The sequence below is a fragment of the Ovis canadensis genome, chromosome 12 (assembly GCF_042477335.2).
Source record: "Ovis canadensis isolate MfBH-ARS-UI-01 breed Bighorn chromosome 12, ARS-UI_OviCan_v2, whole genome shotgun sequence".
Lineage (NCBI taxonomy): Eukaryota > Metazoa > Chordata > Mammalia > Artiodactyla > Bovidae > Ovis > Ovis canadensis.
In genome coordinates, this window is record NC_091256.1 from 40,559,701 (window position 1) to 40,584,100 (window position 24,400).

At 35.1% G+C, this 24,400-nt stretch overlaps 1 protein-coding gene across 12 annotated transcripts in view; it reads right to left on the reverse strand.

Annotated features, from left to right (window-relative positions):
- CDC42BPA (CDC42 binding protein kinase alpha) overlaps positions 1–24,400 on the reverse strand; it is a 304,528-nt gene that overhangs the window by 49,062 nt on the left and 231,066 nt on the right. For 6 of the 12 annotated variants that reach the window (XM_069545455.2, XM_069545451.2, XM_069545453.2 and 3 more), the window contains 5 exons: positions 21,880–22,004; positions 18,575–18,680; positions 18,010–18,158; positions 16,396–16,487; positions 14,072–14,148 (listed from right to left, as the gene is read on the reverse strand). In XM_069545455.2, the coding sequence (XP_069401556.1) occupies positions 14,072–14,148; positions 16,396–16,487; positions 18,010–18,158; positions 18,575–18,680; positions 21,880–22,004 (549 nt within the window). Of the gene's footprint in view, positions 1–2,349; positions 2,389–12,954; positions 13,003–14,071; positions 14,149–16,395; positions 16,488–18,009; positions 18,159–18,574; positions 18,681–21,879; positions 22,005–24,400 lie in introns of all 12 variants that reach the window. The other 6 variants (XM_069545454.2, XM_069545450.2, XM_069545446.2 and 3 more) reach the window with 3 other exon arrangements.

The following is a 24,400-nucleotide window of genomic DNA, read 5'->3' on the forward strand; positions in this document are numbered from 1 at the left end:
TTATGAAAATTTCTCCTTAAATTATTTTCAGCTTATTCATTTGAATATCTACTCTGGAGAATTTACACATGTTCTAAGAAAACAGAATAAAGTCCAGTCATATGTTGGCTATTTAGTCTCTGCTTTAATTTCTAAAGGAATAATCCAAAAGATACTCAGTGTTTCTCACTATTAATGAAAACATTATGAAACTTTTCATAATCATCTGTATTCAGACATTAATAATATTAATAACAAATCTTTTTAATACTATGATTAATTAAACTAAACCACATAAAAAGTACATAAATACCTAGGTTATAAATGAGGCTTTAGAGCACATGGGAAATAAAAATATATACCTCACTTATATAACATTTCAGTCACTTAAAGAATTTTAAATTTATGAAAATGTTATGTATTTCTTATCTAAAAACACAGTATGTAACATAAAATCTGTATGCCACAGTTAGATTCAAGGTCACTGTTAGAAATGGCAACTATTTGTGTCCTACTGTTTTCATGGATGTTTCCAGGGACTATTAAGGTTACTCATTATTCTATGTTTCTATTTAACTGTCGAATAATTGGTAACTCTTTAATCATCTCCCTCATAGACATTACCTGACTTCTTATCTGTCAAATATTCAATAAGGAAAAATTAAAGGAAGCTGGAAACGAAATTACCAAGCCTATCACATCTGCATTTTAAATAACCATATGCAATTATAAGCCAATAGGCTCTAGTAAAGTGTGACTTAATTATATCCTAAAATATAAACTAAATAGCAGGGGCCTTATAACAGATATTTCCCTCAAAATTTTTTCCTTAAAGATTCACAAAAATATTCTGTGTGGTCAGAGATCTACAAGGCAAGAAACATTAGTAATGATAAATTTAACCAGAAAAACAAAATCTCTCTGAAGGGATAATCTTATTTGAAACCAAACAGTTAATAAAGCAGTCAATCCACAGACTAATTATTTGAACCAAATATAACTCAGCACACACATTTTGGTCTTTCCTTCTAATTAACATATATTCAGACTGGATAAATCCAAATACCCAAATATAAAAATAATCAATAAGTCAGTTAACTAGCAATCTTTTCATCAACTTCTTTAATTAATGAGATATCAGTTGAAGTCGCAGTTCTACTTGCCATACCACTGGGTCTGAACTGCTTATTCATTACTAAACAGTAGCTTGAAAACATACGCTATGCTGCGGTTAATCATGTTTATTTTACAATCAACTGTCCCTCACACCTGAAGACAAGAGCACAGGAAGCAGTGGGTCTCTCCACAAGCACTGTCTGCTTGTGGACCCACTGCTGCCCATGCCCTCCATAAACCAGATAATTCCCTTCAGAACTTTCCCAGTCCAAAATATGGATTGACGGTGCTGATCAACACCAAAAGTCATGAAGCTGACAAGAGAAAGTTTGAAATTTGTATAAATCATAGATTTTCCTTTTGAATGTTGTTATTTACATTACCTATGAAAACCAGAGCAAACCGTGTCAGCTATCTTTTCAACTAGTGAGTCTGAAAGTGTGTATATCGGTGTTGGGGTGGAGGCTGGTTTAGAAAAATTTGAGACCTTTTCACAAACAGACTCCCCATTCGGGACATATCAGAACCTTATAGCATAGAGATAGTGGCTTGCCCATTTCAGGTTGAGAAACACTGGATTGGGTTTAGCATAGGAAGATGGTTATAGCTTGTAATCAATACATATATAAAGAAAGCTATAAATGTTTTTTTCAATCTTGGAAATATCTTAGAATATAAATTATTATCAACATCACTGCCTCAAATCTCTAAATACAAGGTATTTGGGAATATAGCTTTGAACTATGCTAAAAAGCTATCAAAGATTTCTCCAGAATTGATTTATAAAAATTATAATCAGTCAGATCCATACCTTATACCAAATCTTTTTTGAATTTTGCATGATGTGAATTATCAAGCTTTCTTTCTACATAATTAAAATCTCTACGAATCTCTACATAACTGCTTACATTGGATTATTTAGAAACTCATTTACTTTGTATGTGGCCAATTTAGGGAGCATACTTTAGGATCACTTTTTCACCCAATCAAAATAAACAAGATACCTTACAATTTTAGTATTTTGGTTATAGAAATTTATATGAACATTCCTAAAGCTTTGCGGCCAAAGCCAAAAAACAACAAAAAAAGAAAATACAGAAAAGCAGAGTAGCAATAGCAACAGCAGCAGCACAAAGCATGCAATAAATGTAATACACCACAAAAACATTAGCATGTACTGCAACCACAGGCAAAAAGGATAAAAGAGAGGGTAGAGGGCATCGGGATGGGCACACAAGTGCAGTAGTCTCTTACACGTCTGCCTTTGCTAGCTGGAGTACAGGATGGAGAGCGCTTCAACAAAGAAAGGAGAATACTACGTTACAAATATTTACACACATGACTCTCAATGACTAATACTGTATTAACAGACAAAGTATATAAACATACATATAAAGACATAGTTCTGATAGGTTGAAAGTACAGGCATTTTCAGAAAAAACTGGAAGACAAGAAAGTAAAGAAAGTTGTTCAGGCTCCATCTAAGAATGGTAATCAAGTTTTCACTGGACCTTGCACAGTCACCCACCAAGTAATGATCCATCAAGTTATGGCCAATCTCTTTTCTGGAAAGGTTGGTGGTAGCAACTTGAAATAAGAGTACAAAAAGGATCTGAATAACTCTGATTTAGTGCTAGTAAGCATTTAAACAAAACATTTAATTAACTAGTTTTGCTTCAGGCATTTACTACCAAATTCTTACTCTTTTCAATGGTAAGTGCTAAATTAGGCCTTTAGAATTACTGATGTTGAATTAACACAAAAAGCTACTTCAACAATATTGTCCATCCTGACTAGAGGTTAGGCTTAATCAAAAGAAGGACCTTTGCCTTTCTGACATTAAAGAATTAAGTAATTCAGAAAAGGTAACAATAAGTAGACAATTACATAGAGACATTTTTAAAGTTTTTGAAATTTGTGATGCTCAAGCAATAGAGCTTCCAAATATGTATCAACTGACTCGTTTTTCTATAATCAATTCAACCTGATGTTTATTGAGGGTTTATAGTAAGCCAGGCACTTGATAGAGAGCACTGCAGTTCACAGACTGGTGGGGGAGCATCACACCACCAACAATGTGACGAATGCTGTAATAAGGGCATGTACAAAGCTTTTTGGGAACCTGGAGGGGCATGTACAAGATTTTTATGGGTACCTAGAGGAGTGAATTTATAAACTGAGTCTACAGGAGTTACAGAAGATTTAAGAGAAAACCTCAAGGATAAGAAACATCATTCAAGATTATCAGTTTTACTTGTACAATAACTGGCAGCTTGGTAAACAGGAATTATTATTTCTTTCTGTAGGAAATTGGAACGGTAGGCGACAAACACTGTAACCCAAGAGTTAACAGCAAACTAGGATTAGAAAGTCTACAGATTTCTAAACAGGTTCTTCTTAGCCCAGACAGCCTTCCATTGTAGTAGAAGCTAAAGTCTCAGGTTCAAACCAAGTTATATTCCTTCAGTTACTAATAGGAAGTACCTGTCTCCCCCCATACTCTCCAAAACCAAACAATCAAACATTAATAACTCAACCACCAGCCCCTTCTCTAGCAAACATTTAATCTCTCCTCTCTCTTCCTTAATAATGATAATAGTTAACATCCATCACATGTAAAATATATACAGGTACTTTTCAAAGAACTTTACATATATTATCTTTCCAAATCCTCACGGAAGAATTAATATAAGGTATTACAATCTCCATTTTAAATATGAAGAAAACAGATTAACTTGCAACAGGTCAAAAAACTGGTAAGTGGCAGTGGTAGGATTCAAACCTTCATAATCAGACTTCGCAAAATGGTATACAATCACTGCCTCTACTTCTGAGCCTCTCAATCGCTTCTCCATACAGTACAATCTGGCTTCTGCTTTGACTGCTCTAATGAAATACTGTGAAGATTAGGGTCTCCTGTTTGTCTGATGGTACCAGACATCTTGGCTGTACCTGAGGCTGCTAACCATTCCCTCTTAAAACTGTACTCCCTTAGTTTTTGTGATGCAGCACTTTCCTGAGTCATCCCCTGTGACCACTGCTCCTCCTCTTACGTGGAGTCCTATTCCTCCACCCTTTTCAATGTGAGAGATCCTGGGTTTGTGTTCTTACTCATCACTTTTCTTTTGCTACTAAGTTGGTGCAAAAGTAATTGTAGTTTTGCATTGCTGAACTTTGCCATTTGATATTGAAATATATTCTTATAAATGTTGTTATGCTATATACCATTTTAAAGCACATTTCTGGCTTTATTTTCTTTTACTAATGACTTATTATATGCTGTTTATTTTGTATTTATTTTAGATTACAGAAATGACATTAGACAAAAAGTACACGTGAGTGATTTTTTTTTAAATTTGAGTTCAAAATGGGTTGTAAAGCAGTGGAGACAACTCGCAACATCAACAACGCATTTGGCCTAAGAACTGCTAATGAACATACAGTGCAGGGGTGCTTCAAGAAGTTTTGCAAAGGAGACGAGAGCCTTGAAGATGAGGAGTGTAGTGACCAGCCACTGAAGTTGACAATGACCAACTGAGAGCCGTCATCAAAGCTGATCCTCTTACAAATACCCAAGAAGTTGCCTAAGAACTCAACACCAACCATTCTATGGTCATTCGGCATTTTGAAAATGCTCTACAAATGGGTGCCTCATGGGCTGACCAAAAATAGAGAAACTGTCATTTTATTCTACACAACACCAATGAACCATTTCTCAATCGAACTGTGATGTGTAATGAAAAGTGGATTTTATGTGAAACCAGCAATGACCAGCTCAGTGGTTGGACCAAAAAGAAGTTCCAAAGCACTTCCCAAAGCCAAACTTGCACCCAACTGATCCACTACAGCTTTCTGAATCCTGGCGAAACCATTACATCTGAGAAGTAGGCTCGGCAACTTGATGAGATGCACTGAAAACTGCAATGCCTGCAGCCAGGACTGGTCAACAGAATGGGCCCAATTCTTCTCCATGACAATGCCTGACAGCACATCGCGCAACCAACACTCCAAAAGTTGAGCAAATTGGGTTACAAACTTTTGCCTCATCTGCCACATTCACCTGACATCTTGTCAACTGACTACCACTTCTTCAAGCATCTCGACAATTTTTTGTAGGGAAAATGCTTCCACCACCAGCAGGAGGCAAAAAATGCTTCCCGAGAGTTCAGTCAACCCTGAACCATGGATTTCTATGTTACAGGAATAAAAACTTATTTCTCGTTGGTAAAAATGTGTTGATTGTAATGGTTGCTATTTTGATTAATAAAGATGGGTTTGAATCTAGTTACAATGAATTAAAATTCACAGTCCAAAACCACAATTACTTTTGTACCAACCTAATACAATCTCTCCTGGCAGATCTCAATCTAGTTTCAACTGTTGATCATTCCCAAATTTGTACTGCCAATTCCTGTTCACTCCTTTTCCTTAAGCTGCTGACTCATCTAGAAAACTATCTGCCAAACATTTCCACATGCCTGTCCCTCAGGCACCTCAAATTTAACTTGTCCAAAAGGAAGCTGCTCACCTTTCTCCTCTGTTAAGACTTTTAATAATTATTGCATTTGGGACTGATTAAATATAAGCTCCTTAATATCTCCTTTCTACTCCCATGATATGCAGTCTGTATCTTTTTATTGTACTTCTTCCATGGTGTTATAATTATTTAGATGTCTTTTCCATCAGATCAGATCCTTAAGGTCAGGAAATACTGTATTATGCTTAGCATAAAACTTATAAACTTAAAAATTTTTAATAAATATTGAATAAATCCTTCTGAAATTATATGATATTTAACCTAAATATTTCTTATGGCATTCACCATTTTCTACTTCGCATAGTACATAACAGTGTATTTATTTTTTCTAATAATAAGATGAGTATTTGAGGTCTACTTCTATGTCTGATTTATCTTAGTATCTACCACTGTGCACAGCAGAGTACCACACATGTAAAAAGTGCTAAAATATTTAACATAGAGAAACCCTTACATATTGGCTATACATATCCTGAAAGTCCAGATTATGTTAAAATCATGAGAAAGAACATGGAATAGCTCAAGTTATATTACCACTATATGCAAAACAAGTCAAAATGTCTCTTAAAACTATCTTTGCATATGAAGGACAAGAGGTTTTCCAAGCTAATAGTGATACTAAATCACCATTGTAATCATGTTCTTCCCCAAGTGGCTATGTAGAAATCAGACCATTTTTACATTTTCAATAGAAAAGGGCAAGTTACACTTCTCCTGAAGGTACAATTAGAGGAAAACACACACACTCTTAAACCTCTTGAATATACCCATACATACCATGGTTTTCTATAAACATTGAAATTGGGTCTCATAGCAAGCACTGGAAACCAATACATTTTCTTAAGTGTGCAGTCATATACCATTTTATATCTAGATCTATAAATTTCCACCGGAACTTCAAGGCTGATTATGGGAGTAAGCATGATAAGCAGAAACGAAAAGAAGTAATCTGTCTTATGGATACAGAGTTTGGCTAGTAGATTCTAAGGTTTCAGTTAATGTATTTCAGAGGTCTTATTTAATAAAAAAAAACCGAAGAGATAAAAGGCTACGTAGTCGTGAGTGTTTCCCTCTAGTTACCCAAATATATTATTGATATAATATATGATATATAATACATAATATAACATGCTGCCTAAAATAGAGAAGATTACATGTGACAATCTTCTGAAATGTGAGAATTTCAAGTCAGGTTGGACTTAATATGTGGAAGTTTTAAAAAAACAAGAATTAAAGGAGGAAATTATAGAAATTTTGTTATTTTTTAGAAGGATCTAGGCCTAGCTTCAATCATAGGATTAAAAAACTCTACAATGCATGTTTCAGAATTTCAGCTTTCATTGACTCTCATGTGTGATCAACTTTTCCCAGAATCAGTTAAGCCATGCTGGCAAGTTGCAGATTTCTGTGGCTGCTTAATGACAGAATATGAGAGAAGCTGAGGGGAGAACAATGTTAAAAAGCAAAACATACATGAAGGAACCTACTAAGGAGTTAGGACTGAAATTAAATATTTTGGGACACCTTAATAAGCTTTTATAGGAGGCCAAAACCAAGAGTAGAACTCAGCTTGCCAATACTTTCAGGCTACTCTTCTCTTAATATGCCAGAATGCAAGAAAAGAACACATTAGGAGTACTAGACACTTGGACTAAATGTTTGATCTTTATTCCTTTATGTCTGACCTTTATATTCTAGAGCATTAATTCCTTGATTAACTCTCTTCCTCAGTATACTAGAGTAAGACAACCTCCAAAGAACAAGATGCTACATTCTCATTTGCCAGATAAGTGGGCAATTTCCACATCTGTGAACTTCGCCTAAATGAACAGAGAGTAGACCTGTAATTTAATAAAAACTCAAAATTTACCTGGCATATACTTAATATATGACAATATGTTTATTAAATATAAATAGCAACTAATTCATTTATATAACTGTACTTAGTACTCCTTTAATAAAGTCAAGTATTTTGGGGGTTCACTTGAAAAGGAGAAAATGGGTTGAACAGAACGGGAAGTTTCTGTAAGCTTAGTCTGAAATGATTCCTTCATCTGCTACCATGGGAACAAAGGAACAGAAGGGGGGAAAATTCGAGCTGGTAAGCTCCACTGCTCCTGACCTGTAACCTAGAGATGAGGCTGGACCTGATATGTGGTATCTCAGGCAGTCTATGATTGGGCAAGTGGGGCTGAGAGGAAAGATGAGGGTAAAAGAGGAAATCATTTCCATAGCAGGAGGGATCCTGGTGTCTGTTTGTCTGCTGTCGTACTGGCTCATATGGGAATACCTTACCGAAGAGACTACTTATTAAAATGGCCTCAGTTTCTTTCAAAATTAACTCACCTCCCTTTTATCTGCCCTGAAGAATGCCATACGTAATCCATTTATCAACACTTCCCTATTACTCCTAAGACTGAGAATCCCAGTCACTGTCACTAATGGGGGGGAAATAGATGGGGAAACAATGTCAGACTTTATTTTTGGGGGCTCCAAAATCACTGCAGATGGTGATTGCAGACATGAAATTAAAAGACACTTACTCCTTGGAAGGAAAGTTATGACCAACTTAGATAGCATATTCAAAAGCAGAGACATTACTTTGTCAACAAAGGTCCGTCTAGTCAAGGCTATGGTTTTTCCCGTGGTCATGTATGGACATGAGAGTTGGACTGTGAAGAAAGCTGAGCACCAAAGAATTGATGCTTTTGAACTGTGGTGGAGAAGACTCTTGAGAGTCCCCTGGACTGCAAGGAGATCCAACCAGTCCATCCTAAAGGAGATCAGTGCTGGGTGTTCATTGGAAGGACTGATGCTAAAGCTAAAACTCTAATACTTTGGCTGCCTCATGCGAAGAGTTGACTCATTAGAAAAGACTCTGATCCTGGGAGGGATTGGGGGCAGGAGGAGAAGGGGATGACAGAGGATGAAATGGCTGAATGGCATCACCGACTCGATGCACATGGGTTTGGGTGAACTCTGGGAGTTGGTGATGGACAGGGAGGCCTGGCGTGCTGCGATTCATGGGGTCACAAAGAGTCGGACACAACTGAGTGACTGAACTGAACTGAACATATCTATTGGGCTTCCCAGATGGCTCAGTGGAACCTTCTTACACTGTTGGTGGGATGCAAACTAGTATAGCCACTATGGAGAACAGTGTGGAGATTCCTTAAAAAACCGGAAATAGAACTGCCATATGACCCAGCAATCCTACTGCTGGGCATACACACCGAGGAAACCAGAACTGAAAGAGACATGTGTATTCCAGTGTTCATCGCAGCACTATAACCCCTTTATCAACACTTCGCTATTACTCCTAAGACTGAGAATCCTAGTCACTGTCACTAATAGGGGGAAAATAGATGGGGAAACAGTGTGGTATATAACGACTAAAATCACTGGGCTAAAGGTTATAGTGTTGATACAGCGCTTACAATAGCTAGGACATGGAAGCAACCTAGATTTCCATTGGCAGATGAATGGATAAGAAAGCTATGGTACATATAAACAATGGAATATTACTCAGCTATTAAAAAGAATGCATTTGAATCAGTTCTAATTGGGTGGATGAAACTAGAGCCTGTTATACAGAGTGAAGTAAGTCAGAAAGAAAAACACCAATACAGTATATTAATGCATATATATGGAATTTAGAAAGATGGTAACAATAACTCTGTATGCGAGATAGCAAGAGACACAGATGTAAACAAGAGACTTTTGGACTCTGTGGGAGAGGGTGAGGGTGGGATGGTTTGAGAGAATGGCACTGAAACATGTATACTACCATACGTGAAACTGATCGCCAGTCCAGGTTCGACGCAAGAGACAGGGTTCTCAGGGCCAGTGCACTGGGATGACCCTGAGGGATGGGATGGGGAGGGAGGTGGGAGGAGGGTTCAGGATGGGGAACACATGTACACCCATGGCTGATTCATGTCAATGTATAGCAAAAACCACCACTACAATACTGTAAAGTAATCAGTCTCCAGTTAAAAGAAAAAAAAAAAAGAATCAGCCTAAAATGCAGGAGACGCAGGTTTGATCCTTGAATCAGGAAGATCCCCTGGAAAAGGAAAATGACAACCCATACCAGTATTCTTGCCTGGGAAATCCTGTAGATAGAGGAACCTGGCAGGCTACAGTCCACTGAGTCGCAAAGAGTCAGACACGACCTAGCAACTCAACAACAACAACAACATACCTATCTACTAGCGAGAGTGCTGTGGTATATAATGACTAAAATCACTGGAAAGATTCTCTAGGGTTCTTTTCTCCTTCAAAAGTCTGTTATTGTACATGTAGAAAAGTCCAAATGCCTAAGCTCCTTTGAGTTATAGAAGTAGAGTGTGGAGAATGTATTCTGCTTTGCCTGAATCAGAGGGAAGGAAGATTGGTATTACAAATGCTCTTTCTCTTCCGTTAAGAGCTGTCTAAATAGTGTAACTTAAAAGGTAAGCAACCTGTTCCAAATGCCGTCCAAGACTGCCAGAAATTCTAGTATTCATCTAAATTTTGGATAACAGACAAAACATACTGAGAAAAAACTAGAGACAGGAAAGTGATTAGGTATACTATTTTGTGTAAAATGATTATAGTGTTAACAGGCCTGTGTGTGTGTCAGGGTGTGAAGGATAAAGTCAGAAGGTAATTTTGGAGGAGGGGAGGCACCGCTAGTAAAGCACTGAAAAGTTGGAGGGCAGCATGAGGGTGCTAGGTTACTAGGAGAAGGTCCATGATGTGTGGACACAGAAGAAAACTGCACTTGGATAATTTTGCTTAAAACCCTCCTATACCTACAAATTCCAGCTGTAATTCAATTTTAGGTCTTCAGCACAATATTTTTCTTTTCTATAGCAATGAGACAGAAAACAGAAAAGAATGAGCAGAGGATGTTACCTATGGGTTAGTTAATAGGGTCTACTTAGTAACAGAGGCCAGTCACATACTATAAACAAGATGCACAACAGCCTAACTAGTTTGGGCACATAGAACAATGAAGATTTATTTTCATCCTTAAGAATCCAAGCGTTTAAGAGTAATAAGGAAGTCAAGGAACCTGAGCTTTAAATCTTAATACTAAATACCTTCAATGCTGAACCTAAGCATGCCAGAGATTGAATACCATTACGCTATTATGACGCTGAAGATGAAATGGATGATAACGATGGGAAGGGCAGTCACAGTTACAAACTATGAGGAGAAATAAGAGGTTTATGCCATAAAATATGAATTAAGAATACAAAATATTTTTTTAAATGGCAGCTTACGGATAGTCTTCACCCTGACACGAAAAATCATTTCCAATAGTAACGCGATTCAATAGGAGGAAAGTATAGTGATTCATATTGGTGGTGACTGGAAGGCTGAGTGGTAAAGCGCTTAGAAAGTACTCAAGTGAAACTGAAATTGTGAACAAGAAAGGAAGCTAAAGAGAACACGGCAATGGAGGGGAACTGGCCTATTAAGAGTAATGAAATAATAACCAATATCATTGAGGGCATTAAATACATTGTCACTTTTTTTCAAACAAGCTTATGAGATTAGTACTATTATTATCCCTGTTTATCCAATAAGCAAACCAATGCATAGAAAGGTTGGATATCTTGCTCCAAATTATATACCAAGAAAGTGGCAGCGACAGGATTTGAATCAACTTAAGTGCTTCAGCAATAGATGGAAAGGAAAGTGCTCAGGAAGCAAATGAGAGAAAAACCATGCCCTTAAAGAGCTGGAGCCTGAATCAAAAAGACTCGGCAGTCTCTGTGAACTTAGCTCCTGCTTACTTTATAATAGGAGTTCCTTTGTAATGCTTTACAATTTAGATCTGAATTGAACTGAATTGAATCGATGAATCCATGCTGAGTAATCGGGGGGAAGGATAGGAAAGGATATTCCTGGAGCATGAGTGAAAGTGGGAAACTTAGACACTACAGTGGGGTGGGGGTGGCAGACAGGATATGAGAGTAGAGATGAGACCTCAGTGGGCTGAAGTGTGCTTTTGTTGAGAGGAGCCAATCTATTTATCCAAATACATACTACTCCTGTGCTTTACATTCCGAGATTTTGGTGAGAGAAAAAGGGATGTAGAAAAGAGTTTGTTAGAAAGAAAAATGAAAATGGTGTTCTAGGAGAAAGAGCAATTAAAATTTGTTCAGATTTCCTTTCCATTCTTTTTAAGGTGAATGTTACCTATATGGAAATACCATACTGAATATTTTAGTAAAATATACATCAGATTATAATATCAAAATTTATTATATATCAAGAAAGTTCTCTTTTTAACCACACTTTAAAAAACCATAACTAGCATAATTATGTATCTCAAGAATAGTAAAACAGTTTCCATTTAGAATGAAAAGGTGCACATTTTGGTATAAATATTTCAAGAAATAAAAAAAGAAACACTCAAAAATATAGATCAGGATTTTTGTTTAGTAAAAAATTATTCTTACTGCTCTTTTCAATGTAAGAATTATATTTAACAAAACACAAAAAATAAAACATTAAAAGAGTTCCCCCTGATTTAAAAAAGTTATATGCACTGCATTTGCATCTGAACCCATTTTATTTCCTAATTTCTGGAAAGACAGAATGCTCAATAGGAAAATACAACGCTTTACACAAGAATTACTGTGCCATTTAAAGCAGAATAGAGAATGTATATGTCAGGTATTTCTGTAAGAGAACAACAGACATTAGGAACTTCTAAATTATTAAATCTATAGAATTAATTTAGGAGAGAAAATGATAATGCAGTCAATTTACAGTGCATATGGTAACTAAAATCAATTTTCACATTAGAAGAGAAATTCTGTCAGCATTAAAAATTGATTTGCACTCAACTATTGTGTTATGTATGATAAACTCTATTGAAAGAGTTAATAAAACGTCACTTTTTATTATACCACCAGAGGCTTACTTTTAACTAACATATAAACCAAGTAGCAAACTGCTGGAAAGAAAAGGGAAATGTGAAATAGAAACTGCCTTGAAACACAAAAATGAGCAATTATTTATATCTATTTAGCTATATAGTGACAATAATCAAATAAGCATTCCAGTCTTTAGAACTGTTGCAAAGAATGGAACTACAGAGATTCTCTGATGGCCAATGCATTTTTTTAAAGTACATTTTTATTTTATTATACTTAATAATGATAACTCTTCTTTGTATTTAAGGTAAGAAAGAAGCACATTTGGCTCACAAATTATCAAGTGTGATATTTCTAAAACTGACTGCATTACTAGGTAAATTCTTCATATCAATTCACTGATCTCTTTTACTGAAGGATGCATTTGTTTGAAAATCAAAGACTTACGTCATCCAAAAAATCAATCAGTGAAGATGAGGAAGAAGAAAAGGAATCCTATTTAACGAATACAGCAATAAAAAAATAGAAAATATGGATGAAGCAATATAATAAGAACAAATAATAAATCAAAAATTTTGTAGAACAATTGAAAGGCAAATGACATTAATTCAAATAAATAAATGAGAAAAGCAGTCATTGTCATTGTTTCTCAAGAAACTTAGAAATTCATTAACTATGTTTTAAAGAGTGATTCTTTTTCCCTTTCCCAAAAGACTGAAATACAATTCATATACTGTGCTCAAGGTGTAATAAATTGAAGCTCATGGCAAATCATTATTAGTTAAATTAAATTAAAGCACTTTAAAAGGTAGCAACTAAAGGTAAACAACAGAATCTCTGCCTTCTAACTGTTCCCGCTAAAACGTAAGGTTCCTGAGGGGCAGGACTTTGTTGATTTTGTCACTATTGTATCTCCAGCACTACAACAGTGCCTTGCTCAGATATGTACAATTATCTGTTGATTAAGATATAATTACTAGCAATTTTTTTCTGAGATAAAAAGTTTAACCATAAGCTTTTTTCTAGCAAAGAATTTAAATGCCAAAGAATGGCAGAGTCACACAGTCACTATTTCATTATTCTGGCGTGTGCCAAATAAACTCTATACGCAACACTTCTAACATAAAGCATTCCTTTGGTACACTTCTAAAAACCCGTATTGGTTTGGAATTGGAACCAGCATTGCCCTATGTGAGCTCTGTCATTTTCACTTGCTTTTTCATTGTGGCTCTTTGCTTTGGAGGAAAAAAAAAATTAAAATTATTTAAAGTTAGGATCTGTTCTGAACTTACTGTTCCTCAGGGAAAGAGATGAAATTTCTTTTAAATCTTACAATGACTCTCTTATTTAGATCTTAGATTTCTCTTAAATACAAGAAAAGTTTACGATGAAAGTTTCCATAATATTGCAGGACATATATTTCTTTCATAATACATTTTTGTTTACATAAGATTCTAGGTCCTCTTATAGGGGATGCAATAAAAGTTTTATTGCAAATAAACTTTAAATCACAAAGTAAATTTTATATCAACCACAGGGGATATCTGAAAGGTTTAATACTTACTTCAAATTGATCCAGAGCATCGGTAGGCGTATTCAAAAATGCCAAGAAAGAATGCTGTGAGTCTTGGTGCTCTATACCTAGAAGACAGCAGCAACTTTTCTTAAAACTAGAACAATTAACACTAATTTTCATGGATGACCTTTCCTGTCTGAATCTATTAAAAAGCTGCTTGCAAACTACCATATTTTAAAACCAATTAACATTATTAACTCCACATATTAAAAAAACTAAATTACATTAGTGTTTCTTGTACTATCACTCAATAGTTAAACTACATCAATCTCTAGGAAATACTTGTTTCTTGACTTACTTGAGTTCTTGAATTTCTTTTCCTGTACAGTACACCATAAAAAGAACATTAAATCTTTTGGTAGACTTGGGAAATTTTTAAAAAATAGGACTCTGGTTAGGTCTGATTTTTCTAAGGTAATTTAGCACCAAACAAGGTTTCCTATCTGAAATACTTTCATCAAATATATAGGATACACCAATACAAATAACCTTTTATTTAAAAAATGCAGTGATAAATCAAACTTATTAAATTATGAATAAACTTTTGCTCAGGCTTCAATCTGATTTCATTTACTGTTTTATTGACAAATTGTATGACAAAAGTTTGTCTGAGAAAAACTAGGGCTGGAGAATGACAACTCCAAACCTGAGCTTTTCTCAGACAAATTTTAAAAAATTTGATGTATATCTTTTGGCTATGGTATTAACCCTAACTGCATAATTTCCAAAATAATTCTTAATCATATACATATAATGATGAATACTAGGGAGGAAAAAGGAGAAATACCAATACACACTTCTGATCTCCATATCATTAGGACTAAACTGACCCACTAAATTAGTATCAATTTATGTGCTTTTTTGAATTATTCTCTAATAAGAACACATGGTTGCTGAACACGGCAGTGCAGAAATTTGTTCCATCAATAAATATTTGCTGAGAGGGTTTTCTGCCAAGCCCTGTCTAGATACTGGAGATACAATAGTAAAGAAAGAGACAAACAAAATCCTTGCCCTCATTATATAAATATTACATCATATTATTTAAATAGGATATTATTTTATAACAGTGAAATTTTATAATTCTACAACGTTCAAATTTCAAATAAAAGCCATAGGCTAACATGCAATGTAATAAATTTAATTTCTTCTTTTGCAAATTTAGATCTATTATAAAATGATGCAATCAGTGCCCACTGGTTAAGTCATACTCCCCACTGCTCTCTTTTCTATATAAATTGCTTTTTGGGCCACAGGTCCTCCATGTCATGTATACTTTTTCCTCTACTTGCTAAAACAATTCAGCTCCCTCCATTCTTCACACATGAAAATTAAGCTTCTCATTTTAGCATGATGCCTTGTGCTCCTAATTTGAGTTCCTAATTCACTTTTTCTGGATTCCTTCCTTTCTCATTCATAACAAAAAATTATTGAACATCTACTTCTTTTAATGTTTTTTTTCATGTTAACTCCTTTGTGTGATTACTCTCTTTCCTCCAGTTTTAAAAGCAGGTGGAGAGACCCAACCTTTGTCACTCTGTGTCATAGGACTGGGAAATAGAGGGCAGCACATAAGTACAACTTAGAGCCAATTAATTAGGTCAGTATTCAGCCAGGAATACTGTCAGGAAAATGAATTTCTAATAACTGTATATAAGAGATCCTTTCATTAAGAAAATAACATTCTGAATTTTTAAAAATTAAATCTTCATATTCTTAAAGCCCACATGAAGGAAAGAAAATTGAAGTTCATGTAATAAAGCTACCAAGCACTCTGAGTTACTTTCTACATTAATTATAATGTGCTCAAGTAATATTTTCAGGAAAATGGGAATAAACTGAGAAATCCCACAGGGCAAGCAATTTGAGTGTCAAACATGGAAGAAGACATCGAAATGTCAAAATAATTCTTTGTCATTGAATTGCCTTTCTAATATTGGATTAATCTAGTTATTTCTACATTACTTCTTCAACTACCCTGAGAGTGAATCCTCTACAACATTTGAGAATAGTATAAAGTATATGAAAAGAACAAATGTTTCCAATCACAAAAATATTGTTCAAGATATAGTCCATGGCCCTGAAAAACAGCTGAATATATGGCAAAATGAGCTTTCTCTTATGAAATCTTTAACAATGTGTATCAGGTAAAACAAAATAACTCAGAGACTTTATCTACCAAATATGTGCATGTGTGTACCGTATATTCAAGCATGTGAACAATTCTTCTGCCTACACATTAAGCTGATTCTTTTATAATAAAATGTATTCATAACATTACATCCTGATGGATGCAAAACACATTCCCATACCCTTTTCAGATCTAAGCTCTTCAGTGTCCTTTATCAGTTGTTCGATTTCTGATAGTAGTTCCAAGTTCTTCTTCTCTGAATCTTTTAGTTTACTTAAATAAGGGAACAAAAGGAAAAATGTCATTATTTATATTGTTTGTCAATGAGCCATCATGTATGTAGTTACTTGGTTTAAATGTCAGTCATGATGATGTAGGGAACTGAAAACCACTGCAGGAAGGACAAATCCAGCCTGTCATCTACTCTTGTGCAAAGAAAGATTTACTGGAACACACTCGGGCTCATTCATTTATATGCTGTCTGTGGCTGCTTTCATACTCAACAGCACAGCTGAGTAGATGGAAACTATGTGGCCTATAAACCCTAAAGTATTTACTATCTTGCCTTTTATTGAAAAAGTTGCTAGCCATGAGCTAAATTATTAAATTAAAAAAATGTATAAAATCAAACATTAACTTTAGAATTCTGTTAAATTTCTTTCATAGAGAACCATAAGACTAAGTTTATAATTTTCAGTTTGACTTGTATTCCTGATTTATAAACACTTGTGTAAGTTTATGTCCTAAGCTTAAGAAGAAAGATCTTACTAACTCCAAATTACAATACAGAGAATGACATTTAGTAGTTCTTCATGTTGGGCTCAATTCATATTCTCCAGAAAAAGTTGTTTTCCATTTTCAGTGTCACACTAGCACATTTGAGTAAAGCATATTTAATTTGTAATTGACTTATAATAAGAATTTATAATTCAATTGAGGAATTTATAATTCAATCAGAGATACATGGCATCTCTGATATAATTAAAAACATTAATGACTACAGTTTAAGGACTAAGGCTTCATACCACTAAAAATACTTTATGGGCCTCTATTTCCTTTTGTGACTCAATGACCTTGCAACCTTAAGTATTCTGAGCACTGAATGGATTTTTCTATTTGTATTTTGATTTGTGACATGAACTTTCCATTGTTCCTCCGTATCACCTACACTGACTTATTCTTAAACCAATCCAACTATGATTTTCCTTTTATCATTTATTCAGAGTATTATTTGGTCTACTGCTGTGATAATAGTGGAGGGAATGTATTCATTAGCTAACTATCTTGAAGAGTGTGGAGGATATACTTTTTTTAAAAGTAGTAAGAAAAAATTATAATTTAAATATTTTATACCACTGTGAAATTCATCATCACTAGAACATTCATTTATAAAAAATCTATGGTAAAGGCCAGAAATTACAGATGACTATATTTTATTCTGACTCTATGCTATATTTTTATACTAATGTAATATTCTTGACCAAGAGATAATTTTGAATTTAATACTATAAAATTTGAAAATGAACTAAATTTTACAAAAAAGGGAAAAGGTAAATAATAGAATATTAATACTATTAATTCTACTTTAAGAACAAGTCAGATAGAAATAGAGCTGTATTAAAGTCCCATTACTGCATAAAGGCCTAAAAGAATCAATTCATTTTCAAACATTCACAGTTTTTTGGGGGTCATCATTAAAAAAAAAAGTGACAGGTTGGAACCTAAATATGTAATTTCTCTCCAGATACTTTTAGATCAAATCAGAAATCACTCTAGTGGGACTATAGAGTCTTACCATTCTGTTATGATGTTAGACGCTTTAACTTTATTCAGCTCTTCTTGGATGGCCTGTTTGGCTCTTATTTCTGCATCCAGAGCCGACTGTAACTCCAGTCTGGCTGACATATCCAGTTTTGCAAAACGTCGCATTTTCCAGGGCATATCCTATGAGACAACATGACTGTGCTTTTAGTTCAATTCTATTTTTACATTTAAGTTCAGTAATATAAGTGAATTCTGAAAGTACTTAAAATAACTATCTTGCCCTAATTATAGAATAAAAGAGATATATTACTTGTGAAAATACATTTTTATTAAATTCAGAAATAACTGTAGACTCATTATAAATACATTTATTTTTTATGGTTATTACCATTAATGGTTAGCCATACAAATGACAGCTAAGCAACTATGTATTTTAATTTCTTGAACTGGAGGAACTTGGAATGATTTCTTATGAAAAACTTTCCAGTAGGCAAAAACTAGAAAAACTGATATAATTACTCAGATGCATTACAGTGTTTTCTGAGCTTTACCCCCAACTAATATAGTAAGCCTGTTGGCTAAATGGTAGCGCTTACTGTTGCTCGGGTACCCAAGCTGGAGTTTCTTAAAGCTTCCAATTCTTCAGTCATTTTAGAAGCTAAGGCTTGAAGATACCCTCGTGCATCCTTTTCATCACTGACCCTACAATATATACAAATAAAGACAGAGATCAAGTAGCAAAGTAAAACAGAAAACTTCAGTGAGAAGTATATTATTTTAAAGCATCATTAAGAAATAAGTGAAAAGTGACAGAAATTTAAAGATGTTCTTAATATCATTTTTTAAAGGTCTACCACAGTACTACTATCTGTCAACAAGCAGGAAATGCTTTACTGAACTGTTTGGGAGTCAGCACATATGTCAGTAGTGATTAAGAACTTGATTCTTGAGTTAAGTAGACCTAGGTTCAATTTGTAGCTCACTGCTTATCAGTTGTATGACTTTCCATAAGTCATTTACCACCTCTAACTCTCTGCTATCTCAGTTAGAAGATGGGATAATAATTATACCACCTACCTCAAGGACTATTATGATAACTAAATGAGAATACATGTGAATTTTCAGCCTAATGCCTAGAACATGAGTGTGTTCTCAGTCGCTCAGTCGTGTCTGACTCTTTGCAACCCCATGGATTGTAGCCTGCCAGGCTTCTCTGTCCGTGGAATTTTCTAGGCAAGAATACTGGAACAGGTTGCCATTTCCAACTCCAGGGGATCTTCCTGATTCAGGGATCGAACCTGTGTCTCCTGCATCTCCTGCATTGGTGGGTGGATTCTTTACCATTGTGCCACCTGGGAAGCCCACCTAGAACATACTGTTTTATCACTACAAACTATTACTGCACATGAATGAAAATTAATGAATGAGGAGTGTTTCAAATAATATGAGTGAATTTAAACAAAAATCAATGTTTCATTACTGAAATCCTTTCCTGATTATTAAAACATTTTCCTGGTTATTTTATACTAGTCTTCTCTCTCTTCTATTAATACTATACACACTCACCGTTATCTTTCTTTTCCACTCAAAACAAACTCTACCTCACTGGCCTTATTTACTAGAAATTAAATTCCTAAATTCATATTTCTAATCTTAACCTATAAGTCATCTTTTTTCTAAAGCATACTGGAAATCTCCACTCAAGATATCTGAGAATGACCTCAGGCTCACCAACAAACAAAAGAACAACTAAAACTGATATCATTCTCCCCCAAAGTTGTTTCTTCTCCTGACCTTTCCCACTTCAATGATATCACCATTTTTCTTAATCTCTCCAACTCAGAATTTCAGAAATACTAATTCCTCCTCATTTCTTGCCCTTCATTTATATTTAAGTCCTATAGATCCTTCTTCCATAATGTCTTCTCCATTTGTTCAATTTTCCCCAAACTTTCAAGAGATACATATGAAAAATGAATTTTACAGGCCAGTCTGTCACTTCAATGCCTTTTTGTAGGATCATTTCAAAGAGAAAGAATGAAGTCTTCTGATGAATCTAGGGTGAGAAGAAAGGTCCCTGTTCCAATACAAGGTGAGCAACAAGGTCTCCTTGCCCTAAAAGGTTTAAATTTTTTTTTCATATGAAAGAGATATTTCATAGGAAAAGGCAGAGGGAGCAGAATAAGAGGACCATCAGAAATGCATTCAAATGAAGTCTTATATACAGCGTGTTTGTTTTATTTTTAAAATGTTAATTTGACCAATGGAAACATTTACAATTCTGCATATGACAAATTTCCAAAATCTTGTGTGAGCATTTTTTAATACACCAGATTAAAAAACCAGAAACAGCTTGAGACTTTTAACCTTTATAAGCTTGCAAAGTATATCATAGTTAACTTCCAAATAGTTGAGAACCCTGAGAACAGAGTCTATCTTTTACTTTTGGCCTATTATATATTTAATAATTTGTTATCTAATATATTAGTCCAACTAAATAACAGCTTTAATGCAGATTGACTTCCTGTATTCTTGATTTTTTTCTGCATATTTCATTTGAATGTGAAATATGCAGAAATATTTCATCTTCATCCTTTCTACTAACCCTTTCCAGACAGTCCATAATTATAGCTTCTTTCCTTTACTAGAACCACTTCCCATTCCATCTCAATTCATCATGCAATCACTTGAAAAGATCAGTGGTCTAGGATTGCAGGCTTTGGCTAAATCAGTTTTGTCTTCTATAAAGTCATTTTCACTAACATCTTACAAATTTGATTACATAATGATGGAGTTACAAATGAAGAGTCATAATGTTTGATGTATAAGCAAGGCTAAAGATTATAGCGATTTTGCTTCAGAACTGCAGTTTATGACAAGGATATCAACTAAATATTAAAGAACCATTAACTGTACTATTTGGAACACAACCAAACTTCCACAATTTGAGCATTTTCCTTCAGATATGCAGTGAATAGTCACATTCATAAGCTAAAGCTGAGTTAACATAAGGGTTCTACAGATAAATCAGTATCAAAATACATGAGTCAACTGGGTAAGATTATTTAAAAAAACAGTGTTTATTCACTTACGATTTCATTTAAGAAGGACAGTATTAATCTAGTATAAGTAGGGAAAAAATGCTTAGAGTACCAAAATAAGAGCATGATAAACTAAAATTCTCACCAAATTCTTGGTCTATATATATATATATGAAGAAACCAGTTGTTGTTTATGTAAATAAAACATCAATAATATGCTGAAAAAGTCATAAAGTTAAAAAGCATAAAAAGTTAAGCTACCTATTTTCATTAGAAAATATAATCCCTATTGGATTCAACTTTAAATATTATAAAAATATACAGATTTTTACAAATACCAGAACAATCATTTAATGAGTTAATTAATATGAAAGTCACTAAGTTAATTATCCCAAATTAAATCCTGTGGGCTAAAAGAACAGTTGATAAAACTAACTGTAAGCATTTAATGTCTTTAAAATGCCAGATGTGAATTAGTCTGTTTTAATTATGAAAAAGGTGAAAGCATAACATCTTTAGCTTCTAAAATTTTCTCCAGGCTTTCTGTTTCCTAAAATAATCACAAATACAGGAATTTTGGTCTTAGGAATATTGATGGCTAGCAAATGAGTTTCTTCAGTTCTGTAAGGACTAACTAACTCTCTTCAGAGAAAATAATATTTTCTATCTTAGAAAGAAATATCAGCTTCTAATGAAACTGTAAAAGCTGATACAGAATATCCAACAAAGTTAAGGAAAAGCAGAAAAAACAGAAAACACAGAAGAAACACAGACTAATAATAAATATTCCTCCTGGAATTCATACCAATTTGACTATATGGCCAAAAATCAGCCACAAAACACATTTAAAGAGTACTCACCACTGAATTATTTCTGTGATCTGAGCCTCCCAATGGGCAACCGATTCCTTCTTATCTGCCAGATCTTTGACCTCTTCTTCTAACTGCTGGTTACGTGCACTTAAGTTCTCACACAAAGCAGTAAGCTGAAAGGCAGTGTCAAGATGCTTAAAGAAGTGTGACTTTTAGGAACAGGAATTCAAGATGCCTCAGATGCCTCTTGTTAAATCTCATAAGTCAAAAATGCTCATCTTCCTGATTTCCTATTGTGATGCACCCTCTGGTCACTGAATTTGGAAACATCAAGTACTCTGAATTCTCCTGCCTTTGCTTTCCCTTCACTCCCTATATTAATTGGTTCCCTTTGTGAACATTTTCCATTTGCTGGGAAGAACTCCCCAATTCTGCTGGTAACAATATCTCTCAGTTTTTTTGTCTTAAAATATCTCTATGTCATCTTAAAAAAAAAACTTACAAGGAGTTTCAAGCATATACAAAAATGAACAGAAATAGTATAAACAAATTCCCATGAACCCCTCATTAGCAACTTCAACAGTTATAACCTCGATGTCAATCTTATTTCATTTGTACACCTGTCTTCTTACCCCCTCCTCCAGTATTATTCTGCAGCAAATACCAGACATCATGTAACGTTATCCATATATATTTCTGGTGTATCTCTAGAAAATAAGGCTCTATATTCATAACCACAATATCATTATTACATTTAACAAACTTTCTTATATCATCATATAGGTAGTCACTGTTCAAATTTCCAGTTGTCTCAAGATATCAAAAGACTTAACAGTCTGTTACATTGAATCATACCAATAAGTAAACAAAACATAATCGTTGCTCTGTCTTTTAACATAATGGTTGCTCTATCTTTTAAGCCTCTCTTACTCATAGGTTCTGGAGTACTCCTCTTGGGCAGCTGTTAACAGAATACCATAGTCTGAGGGGCTTAAACAAGAACCACTTATTTCTCCCAGTTCTGGAGGCTGGGAGGTCCAAGATCAAGGCACCAGCAGATTCAGTGTCTGGCAAGGGCCCACTTCCTGGTTTATAGATGGCCGTTGGATGAGGGAGTTCTGTGGGGTCTCTTGTTTAAGAGCACTCATTCTATTCATAAGGGCTCTACCCTGATTGCCTAATCATCTCCCAAAGGCTTTGTCTCCAAATAGCACTACATTGGTGACGAGGTTTCAACATCTGAGTGCTAGAGGAACACACTTAGGACACAGCGGCTCCCTTCCAACACTTTAAATTTTCATGTAATTTATTTGTTGAAAAAAGTAGGTTGTTTGTCCTGTAGAGTTTTCTATACTCTGAATTTTTGCCTTCATGTTTGAAAGACATTTTCTGCTGTATAAAATATTTCAGATTGGCAGTTATTTTCCTTCAGCATTCCTTTATTTCTGGGTTCTGTTTCTTTCCTGCTGGAAAGACAGCTTTAAGTTTAGCTTTGGCTCCTTTGAATATAACATGTCTTTCTTCTCTGGCTGCTTCTTGGATTTTCTTTGGTTGCTTTGTTGTTGTTCAGCTGCTCAGTCATGTCCGACTCTTTGCAACCCCATGGACTGCAGCATCCCAGGCTTCTTGGTCCTTTACTGTCTCCTGGAGTTTGCTCAGACTCATGCCCATTGAGTCAATGATGCCATCCAACCATCTCATCCTCTGTTGTCCCCTTCTCCTCCTGCCTTCAATCTTTCCCAGCATCAGGGTCTTTTCCAATGAGTTGGCTCTTCACATCAAGTGGCCAAAGTATTTGAGCTCCAGCTTCAGCATCAGTCCTTCCAATGAATATTGAGGGTTAATTTCCTTTAGGATTGACTGGTTTGATCTCCTTACTGTCCAGGGACTCTCAAGAATCTTCTCCAGCACCACAGTTCAAAAGCATCAGTTCTTCGTCAATCAGCCTTCTATATGGTTCAACTCTCACATCTGTACGTGACTACTGGAAAAACCATAGCTTTTACTATCCAGACCTTTGTCGGCAAAGTTATGTCTCTGCTTTTTAATATGTTGTCTAGGTTTTCAGTTCAGTTCAGTCACTCAGTCATGTCTGACTCTTTGCGACCCCATGAATCACAGCACGCCAGGCCACCCTGTCCATCACCAACTCCCGGAGTTCACTCAGACTCACGTCCCTCGAGTCCGTGATTCCATTCAGCCATCTCATCCTCTGTCGTCCCCTTCTCCTCCTGCCCCCAATCTCTCCCAGCATCAGAGTCTTTTCCAATGAGTCAGGTCTTCACATGAGGTGGCCAAAGTACTGGAGTTTCAACTTTAGCATCATTCCTTTCAAAGAAATTCCAGGACTGATCTCCTTTAGAATGGACTGGTTGGATCTCCTTGTAGTCCAAGGGACTCTCAAGAGTCTTCTCCAATACCACAGTGCCAAAGCATCAATTCTTCGGCGCTCAGCTTTCTTCACAGTTCAACTCACATCCATACATGACCAGTGGAAAAACCATAGCCTTGACTAGACAGACCTTTGTTGGCAAAGTAATGTCTCTGCTTTTCAACATGCTATCTAGGT